The sequence below is a fragment of the Struthio camelus genome, chromosome 7 (genome assembly GCF_040807025.1).
Source record: "Struthio camelus isolate bStrCam1 chromosome 7, bStrCam1.hap1, whole genome shotgun sequence".
Lineage (NCBI taxonomy): Eukaryota > Metazoa > Chordata > Aves > Struthioniformes > Struthionidae > Struthio > Struthio camelus.
The window spans coordinates 40275264-40296266 of NC_090948.1; the positions used below are offsets into that span (position 1 = coordinate 40275264).

General features: G+C 46.8%; 1 protein-coding gene across 4 annotated transcripts in view; it reads right to left on the reverse strand.

Annotated features, from left to right (window-relative positions):
* Window positions 1-21003, reverse strand: part of ASCC1 (activating signal cointegrator 1 complex subunit 1) — a 44873-nt gene that overhangs the window by 18132 nt on the left and 5738 nt on the right. For 3 of the 4 annotated variants that reach the window (XM_068950987.1, XM_009675550.2, XM_068950988.1), the window contains exons 2-8: window positions 19012-19147; window positions 17672-17771; window positions 16641-16738; window positions 14906-15084; window positions 7235-7371; window positions 4913-5032; window positions 879-1003 (exon numbers count right to left, since the gene is read on the reverse strand). In XM_068950987.1, the coding sequence (XP_068807088.1) occupies window positions 879-1003; window positions 4913-5032; window positions 7235-7371; window positions 14906-15084; window positions 16641-16738; window positions 17672-17771; window positions 19012-19147 (895 nt within the window). Of the gene's footprint in view, window positions 1-878; window positions 1004-4912; window positions 5033-7234; window positions 7372-14905; window positions 15085-16640; window positions 16739-17671; window positions 17772-19011; window positions 19148-20677; window positions 21001-21003 lie in introns of those variants that run through there. The other variant, XM_009675551.2, reaches the window with a different exon arrangement.

Here is a 21003-nt window from a genome sequence, read left to right on the forward strand (position 1 = left end):
GCTGCTACCACTGTCCACGCAGAGACTCATGGAAACTGTAACTGGAGAACACTTGGACTGACCTATCAGCATTGCACATAACCCCCTATGCCAGAGGAAGCTATGAAAAGCTTTAGTGCAATGCTGTTAAGGCTTGCAAACCACGCACCAGTGCCAGAGCATATGCATGTTTGCACACTTGCACACGGAGCACAAGGCTGTCATATGCAGCCCCTCCCTAAACGCAACGCATGTGAGGCTGCTTTATAAGTAACGTGGCAAGAACGATGCCACAGGCTGCTAGAGCAGACAATCTTTTGGCAGAGACGGCAGATACTATATACTCAACAGCAGCTCATATTCAGCCTCACGGCAGTCTGAATCTGATTTAACGAGAAGGCGTACTTTGAGAAAGACACTGGACTCATGTTCCTAAAGCGACAGGCAATCTTGAACTTGACCAAGGAGGATCACATTTCGTTCTTGCTTAAAGGTCAGCACAGCACATGAAGGTGCTACTGAATTTCAGTTTACTGTCGGGGCAGAGAGAGCCCAGGGCCTCACATGGTACCTGAACGCATTCCTTTCTGATCCAGATCTTGTGAGCGCTACTAGTGTTTTTGTAGCTCAGACAAAGAATCTTAGAAAGGGACCAGAACGTACTTAAAGCACGCCTGCTTTCTCCAGCTCTGCTGACTGCTTCCTCATTTTCTTTTGGGTTTTCTTTAATGACCTTCCCCTACAATCTTGTAAGTAAAATTTTTGAGACTAAGAAAAAATTGCAACATTGAACAAACAAACAAAAAATACCATACTAGTCAACAGTTACTGACCAAAGCACCTCCTGTTCAGTGGTGCTGCTTTAAATACATTTAATAGTAAGGATCAGGGATACCCACCACTTGGATCTTTCCTGAAGAGAGTGTTCATGACAGTAGCATGGAGTTTCACCCTATCCCATTCTTTAAGCATCAGGCCGGAGGCCACAAACCGTTCCACCAGCTTATCAGCTATCACCTGCAATCTGCAAAGGCAAAAAGAGAAAGAACAGAGCAAGGCAAACCAAGGAGAAAACCCCGTGTTGTCAGCTTTTCACTTTTCAGCCAGCGAGGGTAGCATGTGTGAAATGAAGTCTCTGCATGCATACGCGAAAACTGAGTGAGCCTCTAATGGAAAGGTAACAAACTAATCAGAATTCTGCCAGGCAAATCAGTTCTAAGGCAAAAAGTTCTGGCTGTTTTTGCAAAGCTTCCTTGGTGATCACTTCTGCTGCAAATACTCCACGAAGAACGGCAAAGTTAGCATAGCACCGAGTTCATTCACAGTGAAAAGAGGTATTACTGGGACTTGAAGGGTGCATCTTTTTCCTGCCATGAAACATAATACAATTCTCCTTACAAGTGCTAAAATCTCAGACCCACAGAGGGACTTGGGTACCTTCGCTCCAGGAGGATCCTGCTTTTCAGGAACTGTCATTTATACAGTGCACCAAGAGTGCTGGGCTCAGACCTCCTCTGTCCCCAATAAGCAACCCAGTCATCGGCTTCATTTCCAGGAAAACCCAAAACATGACGACAAAGGGCACAAATCCAGATGGCACATCCTGCTCAATGCTCTAACTTCTGAGCTACTGAGCAAGCAGAATCAGAGCACTGCGGTCTGGGATGAAAGCAGCTGTGGCTGCCGTGAGCTGCAGTACCCCAGCCTTACCAAAACCGGCAAGGATGTGCTACAACAACAGCATCCCATCCACTGACATGAGACAGAAGCATATTACTCTGTGAGGTAGGATTTGGGCTCCTCTCACCACGTCCAAGCAGTCAGACAGCGCTCTTGCTCCACTAGGTGCCACCACTTTGGTTTCTCAGCTACAACGGGGAAGGCAGAGACACGGCTGGCCCGCAGAGCCCAGCGCTGCCGCGCTCCTGGACGCTGGCTCGTACAACGCCGCGGGCTTTGTGCTGCCCCTCATGGGCTTCCACCAGCCACGTGACAATTTCAAGACTTGAAAACTACCAATTGTCATGGATTTCTACCACTTGCTTTCTGGCTTTACACCAGTGATTTTTAAAATTAGCAATGACAAAGATTAAATGAATATCATTACAGACAATACTAAAACAAATTAACAGAGAATAGCTCAAGTGAAAATGGTGCTTTATTACGTTAAAAAGTTAATCAAGGAAATAAAACAAATTAGAATGAATTATAATGGAAATTATTTGCCATGTGGCAGCCATCAGAGCATGATCTCTCTCTCAGTCTGAGCCATTTTATGTGCAGAAGGGCTTGCTAACCCCTAATACTGTCTGCAGTTATGCAAGCTAAGTCAGGGTAAATCAAATCTCCTGCTTTATAGCTTAAGCTGATCAAGATCGTCGGAAGATCAGGAAGGAACTCCACCCTTCAGCCATGCCGGGAACCACTCAGAATAGCTAGCCAGACATCTTGCATGAGACAGGAAGGCACCCACCTCTCAAACATTGGCGGCAACCATTTGATCTAGCACAGCAAACCACATGGTCCCCACTCTCTTCTAGTTTTGGCCTTGCAGCTGAGAAACCATGATTTCTACCTGCTTTGCCCATTTCCCCGAGTAAAGTGCAGCTCTACTGAAACACAGCACCCAGGTTTCAGCAGGCAAGAGGTGCATGGAGCTGTTTAGCGGTAATCTGTCTAGCAGACTGGAAAGCAGAGCAGAGTTTTATGGAAGAATCTCCATTCATCCCTTCTTTAGGATCACAATTTGGCCAATATATAGTTTCCTGGAGTCTCAGCAGAGGCAAAAGAAACTTTCAGTGCTCTAAATCAACATAAAAATATCTTCTTTCCCTCTGCAAAACTAAACGTTTGCTGAACTCTCACTACCAGCTAAGGGACTATATTAGGACAGAAGCGCCAGTTCATCCTGCTGCGAGAGATGAATCAATTTGCAGGTAAAGGCAGGACCAGCCTGGGCTGAAGATAAAAAGTTACAATCACGTGACCCTCTCTGAGCACACTGCTATGCAAAAAGCAAAAGATGTGTTGCAAAACAGAAGTCTGCGGGTGCCAGGCAAAGCACGAGATCTGGGTTTGGCCAAGACCTCAGCTAGCAGACCTCCGTGAAGGACAGAGGAGACATTACCTGTGTAACTAGCATCTCGAGGGCGGAGGTCATGTTCAATTGCAAGACAAGGTAGATTTGAAGATCCCATTTCTCTCCCCAGCCAAAAGCAGCTCTGCCACCCCACACACGCACATCGGCATTTTCTGCCGGCGTTAACGCTAAACAGGTTCTCAGCAAGACAGGTAACGTTGGCATCTGGATCAGACTGCAATGTTAGTATGTAACAACTCAAGCTGTCCACGGACTCAGGCAGACATCACTGCATCACTTCAGTCCCTGCTTACACTCTACAGGGTTTCTCTATCAGCTCCTCAGGTCACAGGCTTATTTTCAAAAGTACAAGCAGACTCGCAAGCACTGCACTTCGGAGACGACCCAGAACTAGGTGATTAAGGCAAAAAGAGGTCCATAGCTCAGCTCTGAGAGCTGACGCTTTGGTCACTTTCTACAAGAAACCTAGAGAAAAGCATTTGGGTCATACAACGTTTGCCTCTGTCTCATCTTTCTGAGTGCTTCTTCCCTATTTCTCCCTGCGCTTCTCTTCTGTCTCCCGGCTGGTGGCTAGCTTGTCATGGTCCTCCACCCTCCCCATCTGTTTTATCTCATCTCTTTCAGGGCAGAACAGACTTCAAAGCCGAAGAGCTGAGAAGGGGAAAGGAAGATTTCAATTCGTGCTGCCTCCCAGCAATTCTTACATTTTCATTTTCCCACCCATTTTCTTATCCCACTTCCGATCTTGCACTTCAAGATAGCCTCCAAAGTGTGGTTTCCTCTAGGGTTTTAGACAAGCCCTCCCCTCCTCCCATCTTCTCAGCCCTTGGGCAAAGGAGATGCTAGAACACATCCTTTCCTCCCTGAGCAGGTCCCTGCCCACAGTCTCCCTCCTCCAGCTGCACTGCTCTGGGCTCCCCTCCTTGCTCCCCACTGTCCTCTAGTAAAGGGACCAGACAATGAAAGGACAGCACCATAGGAAAAAAAAAAAAAAAAAACAAAGCTAAAACTCTTTTTGTTCCATCCCTCTGCCCCCTTTTCCCACCTACTTCACAAACAACAGCAAAGGAGCACAACAGTTCCTACATTTCCCATAATCTTTCAGAAAGCACAGAGAGAAAAGAAAATGCTGCCACTGATGATGTTTTTGTCAAAAATGAGATGGAAGAAGGTTGCCCAGACCCCAGCACATCCTAGCCAGCTCTGGACAGACCCGTTTGTAGAGCCTTCTGCTAAAACCATCGGTGACAGTCGTGAACAGCACAAACACACATACCGACACCAACCGGGCTTCAAGATTTAACACCAGCAACTCTGAAGACAGACATTTCACACCCTGTGAGTGTTGCAGGCTGCTTGCAGACACAAAAAAACAACGCTGTAACCAAGTCACGCTTTTCAGAGGACCTGCTGGTGCAACTGGGTTTTAAGAATAATTAAATGCTGCAGAATATGTCAGGCTGTCCAGATTAATCTGATTCGCAGATTGGGAACTAGGCAGCAGAGGCCAAGTTGTCCCGCATTCTAAGCCATCTCAGGAGTATCTCCTTGGCCATCTTATCACTGCGCGAGCCATGACGCCATTATTCAATCTGACAGACTGCTACAGAAACAAATGACATGTTTCAGCAGCACCACCAGCGACCGATTTAAAGGGCAAACACATCACAGTCTTAACTGGGTTAGGAAGCAAGAATGACTTAATCTTCCCGGTTACTGGCCCAGTAACTGCTAGCACCCACCAGGCTGGGTTTCTCTGGTGCACCGTTACTGCTGCCTCGGCACTCTCTGCACACTGAGGGGAAACGAAAGAACGGAGCGTGGGGAACTTACCTATCCGAGCCGTCCTTCATGTGGACTTTAGCATAAAGGACATCTGTCATAGCAGGGTCATCGTTCATGTATTCCACCCCTGCCACCTCCACAGTCAGGGGTTTGCCTCCAGCAATTTGGCTGCAATGCAAGAAATCCCTTATGGTAAAACACAAAACAACACACCTGCTTTTGAAATACAATGCATAGTGCTCTTCATGTACAAGCTAAATATTTGGCTTCACTAATAATGAAATAAATACATTTTTTGCTATAGCTAAATACAGCTTTGAGGTTAAGCGAAACTTAACTCTTACAAAGATGTTATGAAGCTGTGAACTCCACAGAGGAGTTCTTTCCCATATATTTAATGCTGTTTGCACTGAAAAATCCCCCCTGCCCAAAAGCCTCCCTAACTTCTAAAGCTTCAAAACGGCCATTGTCTCATTTTCTCAAGAAATACTGCGCAAACTTTTAAATCCACACGTTTATTGTTCTGGACATCCGTTAAGTCCACTTTGTCAGTATTCGCAGGCCATCTCAAGGCAGAGAGGTCTATTTAGTTTTTATACAACCCATGAGCAATAATATGGTATAATTTCTCATTCCAGGGAAGCTCCTGTCTTCCCTGTGAAGAGACGGATTGCGACACTAAGTCTCCAGTTCATTCATTTCACTGGGAAGAGCACTCAATCCTGAATGCAGGTTTAAGCATATTTCAACACGCACTTAAACACGCTGTAGGTAAAAAGAACTGTTTCATAATTGTCTCCAGCTTGCCTTCTTGCAGGAAGGCAAAACCTAAAATGTGTGCATGATACAATATGCACTCCCACACCTGCAAGCACACTGTGAAGTGTATCTGCTTCCAAACAACCGCCTCCTTGCCTTTACCACCAGAACATCACAGGGAGGCAGAGCGCTGCAGCGAGAGCTCCCTGTGAGTAAGTGTTGTTGTCTCATTTAACTCCGAGGTCTCATGGAAAGTACAGGGAGTGTCTGGGCAGGCAGAAGTAATAAACACAAGTTAACAATATGAGCATGACTTTGTTCTAACCTTCCTCACTTTTGTTCAGCCTGCCTGAGAGACTGCCTTTGAAGTTTTTAGTAAAATTTCCAAGCTGGAATTAAGAGAGCATGGTTTCCTCTTCCAGTACCTTACTGGGAAGAAAACGGGCACTAGCGCACTGTCAAGCGCATGTGAGGTTAAGAGTGAATGAGGCGACATATTCTATAAAGGAGCAACAGAGGCATATCCACCTTCATAGGGCACAGCCTGTGTTTAGCAAAGTAAAGGAACACTAATGAAGGTATATGTGGATGGTTTAATCAATTTAAAACGTGTATTTATGTGGCAACGGTAGGGGAAATAACCTGAAGGTGATATTCAAATATTGATCCCTCCTCCACCCAAGGAAACTGTGGGTAAAGATTTCCTCCGTCTCAGTTCAATCCACTTATGAGGAAGGCAGCACTTTCCAAGCACCGCACATAGACCCTGTCGCTGGAAACTCACTCACCTTTCTGTTTAACAGCTGGAAAAAATGGAGCCTTGGTTTTAGAGGAGGAGGTGAAATTTTGGCCATGCATTAATTCTCACAGATATTAGCAGGGGTAGGATGGCTAAATCCTCATGGGCCCGAGGTAAAAAGGAAGAAAGGGGTCTACATGCAAAGGCTTTGCATAAATAAACAAACCAACCAACCCCTCAGGCCGTCTCCACTTTCTAAGCTGTTCAGAGATAAGCTAATTACAGTGTCATGCAACCACATTTACAGTTAAAGCCATAACATCTGCAGTTCAGCGTTAAAAGGCAACGAGAAAGCCACAGCCCTAGAGCAGCATCAAACATTTCAGACCTATTACTCACACGGCTCATGCTGGCTTCCCTGCACACAGCTCCCTGCATCAAGAAACGCATGTCAAGGACACCTCAGCATCTGCTCTGAGGCAGGAGGGAAGCAGCATGCTGGAGCCCCTTGCAGGCAACGTGTGAAGGTAATGGTGCTCTTCCCTGCCTCTGCAGCGAGCAGGGAATAACAGCAAAAATTCTTCACACAAAAATAATTGGGATTGCTGTGAGGAAAAGGAAATGACTAGAGAAGGTTTTCAGGCAACGCTGAGGGCTTGAGCAGAACTACAAAATACAATTACATTCTCTGCTATCGCTCAGTGATTTTTGCTGCTTCTATTTGAAATGCTTCAGTCTTTTTCTAAATTCCTAGGCTGCTGAGTTGTGATACGCTACTGAGTTGCTTTCCTCTTCACTCTCCCCTGCCAAAGACAGTTTGCGTCTTCCCCGGAAGCATGCCCTTTGTGATTACACCCCTTTGTAACACTTACTCCACAAAGTCCTCTTTGCATCTCTGCAGGAGGTCACATGCTTTCTGGATCTCTTGTTCATTCAGGAGTACCAGTGTCCCAAGAGTCAGATGCAGCTTTGCAGGGTTCTGGAACAGACTGCTACTGATCCCGTGATCCTACAAATCAATCAAGAAATCATATATCGAGGCATCTCATCTCACGCACGCACATCCCTTAATCAGAGGGAGAAATATGACAGAAAAGAGGTACCCGGTCACATGCAACAAACCTTTTATCTCTACATCACTGGCCAACTTGAAAAAGGAGACAAAGAATTCAGAGGCTTCGTGAGCGGGCGAGTTGAGCCCAGCAGGTAAGTCACAGCCCACCGCTACACACACACACACACACACACACACACACACACACACACACACACACACACACACACACACACACACACACACACTCGCTGCCTGCCTTTTCAGTGGACTCGCTAAACGGCAGCGTGGAAAGTGAATCAGAGTTCTTTATGACAGGCCGCAACTCAGCATACAGGAGCAGCAGCCCTCACTTGCACGGACTTTAGAGAGGAGAATTCTACAGTAGTCAGCGGCAGCTGTGCCGCACCAGCCAGAAACTCAACACAAGTCAGCACAGACTTAAAACTTGAGTTAAGTACATTTTTTGCACAATGAAGCTGGAGCCAGCTGTAGTGACAAGCTCAAAACGGTCTCTAAATCCTGTCTAAACAGAGGTTGTACCTTCACAACACAAGCACAGCTAATACCAACTCTGATAATTACATTTTGCTTGTTCCCATGTGCTCTATAGTTTGCTGAGATGAATCAAGTTTAAATTCCCTTTACAACAAGGGCTACGTGTTGTTGCTGGGGAAGAACTGTTCCCAGGTGGAGCAGTGGTTATACTCAGCTTTAAGAAACAAGCTCTTTTGTTCTGGGATAGTTACAAAAATACCTTGAGGATGGTTAACACACCCATATTAAAACAATTACTTCTACTTAGTGGCCATTTCCCATCAGTGTATTAAATAACCTCTACTTTTAACTCCCGAAGAAGCCAACACCACTTACCACACCACTGAAACATTTCTCTGTCTGCAAAAACTTCACTGACAGAGTGACAGCTTTGAAGTTTCCACCTGTGCTTCAGAGTTTGAAATGAAACCTTTCAGATGTTTAAATGCTGCGGCATCTCAGCCTGTCAAGAGTTTAAAGCCTCACCTCTCACTCAGCATTGTTCACGTCTAATGAAAACCTCCATACCTTTCTTTACAGCACTGCTGATGGGATGTACTAGAGACTAGCCACCCTACAACACGGAGCCCGGGGTACTTGCTCCAGCAGCCACAGGTTAGCAAAGCTTGGTGGTCCTTGGAAGACACAGAGCGTGCACACATCTTGTGCTGCTGCTAATAACTTCACTGCTCATTGAATCCTGCAAATTGCAAATCCCAGGACCACGCAGCAGCCTTGAAACAAACACAGACTGACTGCTTTCATCATGGCAGCAGCACAGGTGAAGAAGGACATCTCCATCTCGCTTCTCCCCACTGCCCCCTCTCCATCTAGGCTCAGAAAGAACTACAGTAGAAGCCTTTTTATTTTCTCTAACTGATGCTGCCGTTAGCATGCGTGACAGGACGTGATTTCTCTCTATCAGTCTTTTTTCCTTGATGGTATCCATAGCTAGAGGATATTTGGCCCATCACAAAACAATAGCTCAGGTAACAGAAACCGGGAGAAAGCTTGATTCATTCTTGTCGTGGACAGCCAGCTGGTGTCGCTTCCACAGATGCACACAGATGATGAAGATAGCATACAGTCACGAGGAAGCAGTTCACAGGTCAGAAAACAAAAACCTTACCCTTATTTTTTGGAGCAGGGAATGGGGCAAAAAGAAAGCACAATTTGTACTGTAAATATCAACTGGCCCCCAAAGCAGCATTTTCCCCTGAGCTTTCAAACACCTGAGCGTGGGCTGATGGCTGACAAAATGATGGCACGTCACCTCCATCTGCCACGTTACCTCTGCTGGGAAGATTAGCAGGGAAGAGCAGTGCATAGTGAACAGGCCAAGACCTAGATAATCTTCTTGCTTTACTCCCCGGTATTTCAGACAGCTCCTAAAAACCCTCCTTACACCCCTACTCTTTTACGGGCCGATAGATCCCACACCTCCCACGCACAAAATAGATGCTACGTCAGAGGTGACTCTCCCTGAAAAAGGCGACGTTTCAGCAGCCGCTTTAGCAGCATTTCATGGCTGGATGCTGCTCTCTGAGATGCACAAAAGCTTGAGCCCATTTGTTCTAATCCCAGATTACAATTTGCTATTAGCAACCGCCTTGTCGCCTCACGGGAAGCCGCACTCCCCAGTGATACCAGTCCTCTGTAAGCAGACCAGCAGGGCCAAAGAACAGCAACTCAGAGCAACTCAGTCTAACAGGAATAAGCTCTTCTCTCACCAGCGTCCTCCTCTGTGAAGTGCAAAGCGGGCACTCCTCCCATAGCATAAGCTGCAGTGAGGAGCGCAGGTGAGCTTCCAGCCCTACGGAAAGCAGGGCACCTGATTCAGGAAGACAAGGTGTCACAGCAGGGAATCCCCCATATAATACAGAAGAAACCAAAAGCTGCATATTAGCAGAAAGGTACTGGCTGATACAAACACATAAAACAGACTTCACCCTCGCTCTCAAAAATTCACTGCCCAAACCTGAGTTTAGGAGAATATTCCCTTTATGCATCATCTGTATGTGACAACTGTCCATTTTAGCTCGTGCTTCCTACCCAGACACTGCCCTCTCACGGTCAAAACACAACTGTCAGGTCTGCCAGGAGACCTCAGCGAACTTACAGCGTACAAGGATCTAAACCAAGGGAATGACAGAGCAAGGAGGGAGACAGAGTAACAAGAAGGCTGCTATCTTTCTCATGTGATAAAACCGTAAGGTCAGGAAAGTTCCCGTTGCTCCTTGACCATGAAACCACTGCAGGTTTTATGAACAGAAGCAGCAGGCATACGAGAGTTAGGCACAGGCAGAAAGCAACCTATATTTATTTCCTCAAACACTGAGGATGCAGTTCAATGGGTTGCAGTTATTACAAGGCTTTTAACTCTTTGCTGGTTAGGCTTAATTCTTCTTTGCACCTACTATGCTCCAGGAGCAACACACCTTTAGTCTATGATGCACAGCTGATCTCAAGCTTCCTGAATAGATCTTTTGTGGGGAAGGAAAAAACCCCAAACCAAAACAAAAAACCCACTCAGACTCCCTTCACTGTGACTGTAAGTTACTCATTTTCTACATGGAAATGGACCCATGGCAGAAGACCAGCACCTGACTTCTTCTAACGTTTTTCTAATTCCACAGCTTAAGAGGGCAACTCACTTTCACTTAGGTAGCCTTAAAAAGTAATCCTTTCTTCCCTCCCACTACTTTTGACTTCTGCCATCGTTCTCCTCCTTCAGATGGAACACGGAAAGGGTTTTCTTTGGAGCCCTAGCCTCTCTTTTCAAAGCCCAGGCAAACTGTCCCTGCAAATCTAAGACACTGTAGTAGGGAAATCATAGTCCAAATGTAATTCAGGCTTCCTACGGGGCTAGACAAAGGATCAAACTCCTTTGCTCTCTCTCCCTGGTTGCATCCTTCATACTGTCCTAAGACCTTCCAGTACTCACAGACAACCTTATGACTTTTTTTCCCTAATAGCAGGATACTGCATTCCAGCTATATGTCCTCTCCCACCGTGATCCACAAACAAAGGAGCGAGCCAGACAAACAGCAGTTCCTCAGAACTGACTGGAGAACTGCAGGCTGAAAAACCCCTCCCATTTTCTGTCCCCTCCACTCTGAGCTATAATATCTCATTAGCAATGCTTGATATTTACAGGTTGCCATATATTACAGCAATCATATTTCTCTTCCATGCTACATCTGCAGCCTGTTAAGACTGCAAATGCTGCGTTTGCACAGCTCTGAAAGACTCGACTGCGATTTTTCACGGCAGTATTACTGCATAACCAAAGTCACTTTCCTTTTCCACCTGCACATTCAGACAAACGTTTCAGTCTTCCTCTCTCTGACACCTATATGACTGCGCTAGGAGACTTCCAAGGTCATCCAGTCATCTGGCTCTCTCACTGCACCACGTCAGTATTGACCTTGTTCACGTGAGCCACATCCCAACGTTTGTATTAAATTAGCCCCAAAAGAGCCTCTCCTCAATCCTAGCTCACTATCTGGCTGCACGGACCACACAATACCTTGTACGACACTTAAAATGTAAAATGTTCCATATCTCCACACAAGGTTCACCTTATAAAAAGGTCTTGAAGGGGAAAAAAGAAAAAAAAAAAGCTGGACAATGTATACCCACCAACGTTAACACTATGTTATAAAATATAGATGAATGGTTGTCATGGTAACTGCTCTAGAGAGACAGAGTCCCTCACAAATGCTCAATGGCCAGAAGAAATCTTCACACACACACACCTGGTCTTCTCCCTTTCTTACCATTATTAACGAGCTTCATTCAAAGACCAGAGTCTATCCAATTCTGCAACGTTGTGCACCAGCAAATTGCAGCAGGAAGAGAAGCACATAGCTTCTATCACTGAAACCTATTCAGATTTTTTTAAGCATCCCGAGAAATCCCCTTGCTTTGGACAAATCTATAAGCTCTCATATTGCTCTGCGAGGCACAGTTTTGAATTACTGTTTTTCATTACTGATGTGCTTTCTAGCAGACCCTGCTGTGAGATAAAGTGGTATTAGAGTGGCATTACTGGCTGTGGAGTGATTGAGAGACATATGGGGCTGCAATATACTCCTTGAACTAACAGGCAGCAACATATCTAGAAGCCCTTTTGCTAGTGCCAGGAGGAGAAAGGGCAGAAAAACAAAGCACCATACACTCCCAGGCGATACATACGCAAACCTCCAGCTACCTGCCCCTGCCTGAATTCTACGTTTCAAACTAAAACCGGAAGCTCGAGACATGATATAGGGAGTACCGAGAACACTTCAGACCCTCCTGAGACGCACAGGGCACTAGCTCAGGCACAGAGCAGCGCTAACACGACCCTGCAGCTCCCAGGCCAGGGTGCCTCGTGCTCGCGCAGCGTGGACAGCGGGAGCTAGAGCCTCAGCCCATCTGCCTCCACCCACACCGACATGTCCTGCTATGGGGCACTTCCCGCTGACACCATTTTGGGACACTTCTGAAAGCCCCTGGCTGCAGTGAAAGGCAGACTGCAGCTGAGCCTGCCCTCTCTCAGAGATGTTGCCACACTGTTATTAGGCGGATTCATGTCTAGGTGCTGGTTTTGAATAGAGCTCAAGTCACATGTAACTGAAAGCCAGAAGTAGCTGCTAGGCTGAAACATGTTCTTACACGCACACCCAGGCTGCAAGATCCCTAGCCATGAAGCAGAGCTTTACAGGACTCAGTGCTGTTCAGGCACAGGACAAAACAACTGCATGAGAGAGAGAAAGTAAGGCAAGAGGAGGAAAAATTGACATGACTAGCTTAGTTAGCAGTGGTCTCAGCACATCTCTGACCAAACTTGAGCTTCTGCAGCCTTCTAGGCAAAGGCGCATGGGAAGGTTCACAGAGGTTCCCATGCATCCCAGAACATCCAGATGTTCTTCTGAATGTGAATGACAACACGGGGGAAAGCATCAAGATGATTTTACGAAAGCGTTTCGAAGTGGATGGCAGACACTGGCATTGCTGCCTAACCAGGGTTGTGAACTGACATTTAAGAGTGAGCAAGAGATGAACAATATGACAGGCACAGATCAGGAGGGGTCTGGAGAGCCCGTATGAGCATGAGCAGAGGCTGGGCCAATGGAGGGATGCATAGAGATGTGACCAAAACAGCAGGCAAGAAAAACGTCTTCTGAAAGGAAAAGAACAAGTCCTGCGTGAAAGTCAGTGTGTTGCAGGAATAAAGACACAAGATGAGAGTGAGGATGACAGCATTATCTGCAAAGGTAAATAAAAGAGGCTACATCTTAGATATGCCATGCTGAAAGGATTCACCTGACACAGAGGCAACCGGGACACAAGAACTTAGCAAGACGTACAAGATGACCCTAAGGTTACCGGCCTGAGCAGCAGACAGGCCCACAGGGAGAGCCAAAAGAGGTCCACAGGAGCAGCTGACAGACAACTAGAGAGAGGAAGAGGATCAGATAGGCAGAGGCCAGGAGGCCAAGGCTTCAGCCAGAGCAGGGCCAGCCGTGTCTGAAAGGACTGACAGGTCAAGGGAGACCAAGAGAAAGGACTGCAACAGTCACAAGCCCAGCTGGAAGGGGATAAAGGGGAAGAGGAACACCAGACTCAAAGCAGCATTCTCAGCTCTGGAGTAACCACATGAACAGCCACTGCCAGAACCCCATGCTGAAGTCACCAGCTCCCCAGAGCGCAGCCTTTCTCCCCATGACCTTGGTGCACCCTCCTCCCGCAAGCTCTGGAACTAGCAACCAACAGAGGGAGCCAGGCAACTGCTGACACCTGCCCAAGTTTTAGAAAGTTCTTAAGACGTCATGGAAGTAGGCAGCTAAGTGCAGAAGAGACTCCAATCAGTAGAGCCGGGAAAGACAAGGCTGCAAAGGAAGCTCAGTTCTGCTCTCAGAGAGCAGACAACCCACATGCAAGCGACCACGAGAACTTGAGCAAGAACTCACATCTCATTAGATATCAGATAATTCACTCACGAGGCATGAAGACATAGGAAACTGAACTTCTTAAGTTTTGCTACACTGTATTTGCCCCTTTGAAAGGGGCAAACAGAATTGATAGGCGCAAGAGTAAGAATATCAGCCCACAAAACCACTGCTGCATGGACACAATTTGGCCTTCAGCTGTAGCAGAGGAACTCATCTCTCTTGCCTAGAAGTGTCTTCCCAACAGACCCAGAGGACACAGGAATTAAATACCATTCCCTCTTCTCAGCTTGGCCCTGTGCATTGAGATACCACTTCTGTCAAGCTAGAAGCACATTAAAATAAAACAGGGAATACACAACTCTCACTTCATTCTGGTCCTCATTTCCCTACGCCTTACTGTTTCCTACTGCTCCCAATACAAGATCTAAAGACAAGTAGGAGGGACTGTCAGCACAAAGTCTCCTAGGGAAGAAGAGAAGTGATTAGGTTTGCAAGATGGCATGTGCTACCAAGTCATTTCTCGCTGAGCTCCAGTAATGACACCCATCTTCATTCACTGTCAGTAACCAAAAGAAAAGTGAAATAGACGCTGCAAACACGTGAATTCCCACCTGGCTTTTCAGTTATGTAGAAATCATATAAAATGCACAAAGGTCCACTACATTATTTAGTGCCTTTCATATTACAAGCAAACAAAAAAAAAAACACACACACACAAAAAAACCCCTCTTGGAATCTCAGAATATCTTCCTACCTAGGAAAATCTCTATAGGGAACAAATATTTTACTAACAATTTACTAAGCAAGCCACTCCATGTTCCAGAATATTTCATAATAGCATTCAATACATTCACCGTATATCCACCAAGTTAAGTAAAAGGCCTGTTAAAAATACCTTGTTATGAAAGGTAATGAGGCCTTGAAGGTAAACACCAAAAAGCTACCTCAATAAATGAGAGCAGACCCTTCCTGAAGAGCTTCCACGCCATTTAAATTCTTTCACGGATCCTTACCTTTGAGCATTTCTCCAACACTTCCTCCTTGAACTGCAGGAATTTCTCCTGAATTACAGGCTGGTTGAGAGCAAAGGACAGGAAGTGTGTGAAGGGCTGCTTCTTCCGGAAGCTCTCGAGAAGAACATCAATACGTGTCCGGGCCGAGATGACACCGCTGCGCTGCTGTCCTGTAATCACTACGAGGAAGCAAAGCAACACCTGTCTGGCTTTCCTGAAGCTACAGAGAAATTAGTGACACCGTACTTCCATGTCCATGCAAAATAAAAAGTAATTAAATGGATTGTGATTTTGCATGATACTTATCCATGCGCTTTAAAATACCAATTGTAGGATACTGTGAAGGTAAGACTATATGTTCCCCTGGGCAGATATTTATGGTGTCCCGGCCCCCATGGTTGAGCTGAATCACAATTGTCCTTTAAATGACTACAGAAGAGAAAGAGATGGAGATGCCAGGAGGGAATTAAAATAACCTGCAGAACAGCACCTCTCTACTTTTAGCCCAGGGCTCACTAAAGAGGAGACAGGAACTGAAACCCCCGACCACGCACAGAGCAATCTTGCCAGACTCCCTGCTTGACTTAAAATACCTGACACGGCTGGGCTTTGCTGTGCAAAGACAGGATGATGCCATCAAAAGGTATCCCTCCGTTCTCAAGAAAGTCAGCTCTGCATGTCTAAAAAACAGTAAGCTAAGAGTCTATCACTTTAGTGGCTCTTCAGATTTCTAGAGCATTATTTTAAGGTTTCATAAAGGCAGTCTCTTAGTCAAAGTGAAAAAGAAATCTATCAAAGATCAAGATGGCCTATATCGTTTGTGCTTGCACTTCAAGGCCCCAAACAGAGAACAGTCGAGTTTGAAAGGGAAGAACTGCAAGGAGCAAGATGTTTTTTGCTTCCCATTATCATACATCTTCAGCATCTCTCAACCTTCCTGATAGTCCTTCATGGGTCTCAGGGAGAAGTCAAGACCCACTTATTGAGAAGCACGAGCACATTCCTGTGCAGTAAGACAGTCAGATTCCCCCAGTCACTTATTCCCCACAGCTCTGTCATGAACATAACTCTGCACTGTAACAACTATCACCATAATGTGTGTAAGGGACCCTCCGGATATCCACTCAGGCAGAAATCCACACAGGCCAGCCCTTATGAGCAATGCCTTCTTTCTTTTTAAGTCACTAGAAGTGACTAGATGGAACATACGGTACACGAAGGCTTGCTCTCACTGTAACGATCCAGCAACAACACCAGGAAAGCAGAAAAGTCACCAAAATACCTTTCACATTAAAGAAAATGAAATTTATTTCATGTATAAATACACAACTTGGTAATTTCTTTCTGGATGTATATTGCAGCTCTACATTAACAGCAATATTATATATGGTAATAATGGAAGTAAAAAAGGGGGGAGGGGGGAACCAACACATTCAGGCCCCAAATTCTCAAGATAGTCATTTAAGGCCCAGAAGACACTTCAGCAAGACTATTCATTGCTTAAAATAGCATAATTTTAATCCGAAGTCTCTGACTGCTTTATGAGAGTCTATAGACAGGGAAAATAAATTCAGGAGAAAACTGAAGTGATTTTCCCAGGGCCATAAAGTGAGTCAGTGACACACCAGAGGAAGGAATTGGAAGAAGATGATCTCCTGTCCCCCTCTGCCCGCATAAACTGTGGCTGCAGGAGAGCCAATGAGAGAACAATCATTTTGTGTATGTTAAAGCTCACCAATTTCTCCCTCCACTCCAGGCTTGGGAATGCTGATTGAGGTTCGAGTCTCTGTTTCTAGTCTCTTCTTGGTCTCTCCCTTCTTCCCAATTATGTACCTAGGGGCATAAAGGTACAAGAGTCACTCACACAACTTCACTGCTCCTCTCGCAATCAAGTGTGTGCAGCCAGAAGATTAACCATGCCCTGAGCTGGCCCCCGGAAGCCAAGCTGGGTCCCCCAGAACTCGGTATCTCAGTGCTACAGGGATGCACGGAGTCAGCTCCAGGCGCAGGACCCAGTCCTGGCGCAGGGGCTACTCCTGGGACTCTGCGTAGAACCGGCACAGGATCACACGACGATGTTGAGCAGTGGCTAACAACTCACTTAAGCTAAAATGAGTCGGGCCTTGACAGCTCTTCCCAGCACTTCCTGCCGCAGCACTCACATTATTTGGGTTTTTCCATTTGACCATTACCCCAGACGAAGAACTAACTGCACTTTTTCTGGCTTGTGCTTTGTTCAAGGTAGTCATTTGCCATCCAAACACACAACAGAATACCTTTCTTTTTTTCCACATTTCACTAACACTGTTGTACCAACAAAAGTGTCAAAAATAACTAGATAAAGCTTTGAACTCCAGGACAGCCTTCCCAGTAAACACCAGATTTAAGTCAATAGTCAATTCCAGTAGTGTGTGCTTTTTCTCAAAGCTTTCACAAGCTCTCCCTGCCAGGCCGTTCACCCCAGTTCTTCCTCCCCCGCTTCTTCCACCCTCCCTGATGCTTTTATGTTCAAGGGAAGAGATGCTCAAAAACTCTCCTACCAGCAAGAAAGCACCACCTGCTGTCTCTGTCATAGCACAGGCTAAGAGTCAAACGTGGCACAACTGCACTAGAAAGGCATTGTCTTTTTTCTCCTCCCGAACACAGGACATTCCTAAATGGAATGCGTTTCAGAGATCTGGCACCTGCCCCGATCTCAAAAAACACTCTGCACACAACTTCCTCAGCCAGAGGCAACTCAGATAAGCCAGAAACACACAGGCTCACTTGTAAAGTGGACTGGGAACCTCCACTCTGCACTGGAAGCCTTTCTCGGTCTCTTCCACCACAAAGGTGTCACATGGCTCATCTGCGCAGTCACCAGGGCCTAGGGGGAGGGGGGGGAAAAAAAACAACAGACCTTTTACAACCTTTATAAAGTTTGGCAGTGCTTTATGCAAGACAATAGTCTCACAGTCATCTTCTCCCACGGTTAAATAGAGGAACAAATAGACTCTCCTCAGTGGCAGCTAACTGCTTTTTATTTCACCTTACTACCAGCTCTGAAAAACATAATGACTGCTTCTAAATTCGCCAGGCTTGGAGGCGTAGGAAAGCAGTAGTTACAGCCCAGGTTTTCTCTTGGCTCCAATTTGTACAACTCCCTGGTTGGAATGCCCTCTTCCAAGTCATGCACCGCTCTCCTGGCAGGGTGGAAGCCACCAGCCCATTCAGAGAACGCAGCAGGACTTTGAAGTCACAAAGGAATAAAAATAAAAGGTGTAGACAGAGAGTTTTGGTTCAAGGGTTCAAGTACAGCGCAGGTAATATTTAGGAAAACAGGGGAATTCTCACAATCTCAGCAAGGGCCAATTAAAGACAAACCTTTCCGCGGTGGGCCATTCAGTCTCGCCTGCTAAGACCAAACACGATTTCCTCAGAAAGAGGATGGGGTTTCTATCTCCTTCATAACATAGACAGAGACAGATTTTGGTGGCAAGCAACTTATTAGAGCTTTGTTCAGTCCACTGAAGAGCAGGGTGGAAAGGGAGAAACAGGACACAGCAGCCCTTTCTATTTGAAAAAAAAAAAAAAACAGCTGAACTTTCTGTGCCCACAAGAACTCATGCAGAGCTATGACAAATATAACATGCAGGTAGAAAGATGAAGTCAGTCAAATCAGAACAGAAACAGATCTCCTACAAAAACAGGCAACACCTCCTAAAAGCCGCATTGTAAGAAGTCAGTTCTTTAAGGGGCAAACAGTGCAAGGACAGAGGATCTCTAGCGAGCAGCCTTCAGTCCCTCCGTATCTGCAATTCACAGAATAGCTGAAGTTGGAAGGGGCCTCTGGAGTCCAGAGGGGAGGCCATCTAGTCCACCCCCTCCCGGACTCAAGCAGGGTCACCTAGAGCAGGCTGCCCAGACAGAAGTTCCCGTGTTTCAGTTTGTGCAGACTGCCTCTCATCCTCATTGCTCCCGCAGTAATCCCACTACTGAAAAGAATTACAGTTCAGGGACCCAGGGAAAACAGATCTACAGATATAAAGTTTTTGTCTCCGGTGTTGATCCTCCATTTGCCGCATGTCCTGATACCACTGTGGTCACCCCCATGCACCATTCTTTACCTGCATAGAAGTCCTCTTCCTCTTCATTCTGGTAGGCCTGTTCTTGGACAAGATTCTTCCTGTAAATTCTCCCCCCAATCCTTATCAGGGTGGGACGCAGAACATCCATGGTGCTCCTCAACCTCAAGGTGGCATGCTACGAAAAAGAAAGACAGCTCTGCCAGCCTACGCCAAGGAAAGGTTAAATCTGAGGTTTCTCCATCGATAATAAGAGGTACCAGGGAAGCACGAGGGGGTTCAGCAGTAAAGACTGAGCTACTTCCAGAGGAGCAGTAAGTCTTTCTGTGTGTACGTACGAGTGATTTCAGAAACGCAGTACTCTGTCAGAACTTACGTGACTCGTTCAGAAGATTACTTTTCTAAGAACTGACAAGTGCACTCTTTGTCAACTCAGAAAACACAATTAATTAAAAATGAGAGATTTAAGCAATATAAGAAGTGTAACAAAGCATCAGATTTTTCCCTCCACAATGAGGTCAGCAACTGATCGCCGTTCTCTCTGAAACTCGCAAGTTTTAATTAAAACTCACTGCAACCTCAGTCAGATGTGTCATTTTACTACCATTCTGGGATCTGGACAGTTTCTCCTCCTCATTATTTTTCATAGGTGAAGTTTCAGCTGCAGAGGAAAGACACTATAGGAGTCTCCCTTCAAGGAATCCCCCAGAACAGTGACCTCTTTCACAGGATCTGTCATCTTCCACCAGTTTCTCTAAAAACGTAGCCCCAGCCACTCTCCTCAGCTTGTCTCCTTTTAGAGAGGCACCCACCCACACCTGCCTTTTTATTAGAGATGCTGAGTACTCCCACCTTCTCACACCCCAGGAGACCATCCCTCTTCCCTGGCGGAAACTGCGCCTCGAGCCCATTTGAAAAGGGTCACTTTGAAAGAGGACAATTCTGTCTGGCGTGCAACCTCCGTAGAAACAGTTTAATACGAAAACCGACCACCGAACCGAAGCAGCTTTGCAAAAGCCAACCAAGTTCTCCAGCTGGGAAAGGGAAACAAAGCGCTCCGACAGAGCAGCTCTGGCTGCTGCAGGTGGTTAGCTCCTGCCCGCCGGCAGCACAGAGCGGGTTCCCACCCCGCAGCCCCCGCGATTCGCAGCGCAGCCCCAACCGTGGCAAAGAGCCCTCGGCCGTGAGGTGCCGAGCACCGAGGAGCGGCACACGCCGGTGCCTGCCCTCGGCTGCCCCGCTGCAGCGGGGTGAGTCCGGGAGCGGAGCCGGCAAGACCGCTGGGGCCGGTTATTCCTTCAACCGCCCCATCTCCGTCTGCCAAAATCCTAAACACGTGGGGGGCAAGGGGGCACACGTGCACCTGCCGGATGAGGTGAAACGGGGAGAGGTGGGAACAGTGGAGAAAGGGAGAAACGCCGGGGCGCAGCTTTGCTGTTTTGCACTGCTCAGGGAAATGGAAACAGCTTGTCGAGTTGCTGTGACTGCCCATGCGATCTGTTCTCTAACGGGCTAGAGAAGGATAAGCCATCACTGCGTTCCCAGGAGGCTCTCCTCTCGAGATATTACAGCATTAAAACTGATTTAGGACCCGATACAGCGCTTCTGCAACGCCTTAACATGTTGCATCATGTGGTCCTTGAACTCTTGAACGCTTACGCAGCGCTTTTTTTTTTTTTCCACTGAAACAACCAAAGAGAAAGTTCACCGTGAAAAAAACGCGTCACGCTTGAGACACGGCCCGCGCTACCCTTCTGGCTGTTACTCCAAACTAAGCTTCAGGAAGGCGGGACACCGCGCTCCACCCGCAGACAACGTTTTCTGCCGCAAGAGCAACGGGGGCGATCCAAGGAACGGTCGCCGCCGCCCGCCACAGGCGCCCCTGCCTTCCGGCAGGCGCGGAGCTCGCCGCCAACGCTCCGGTCGGCTAGCTCGGGCCGCCCTTCGCGGCTTCCAAACCATCCGTTTTGTGAACGTTTCTCGGAAGGCGGAAAACCCTTCGGGCGGCGGGGGAGGGGCCGCGGCCGTTGGCGC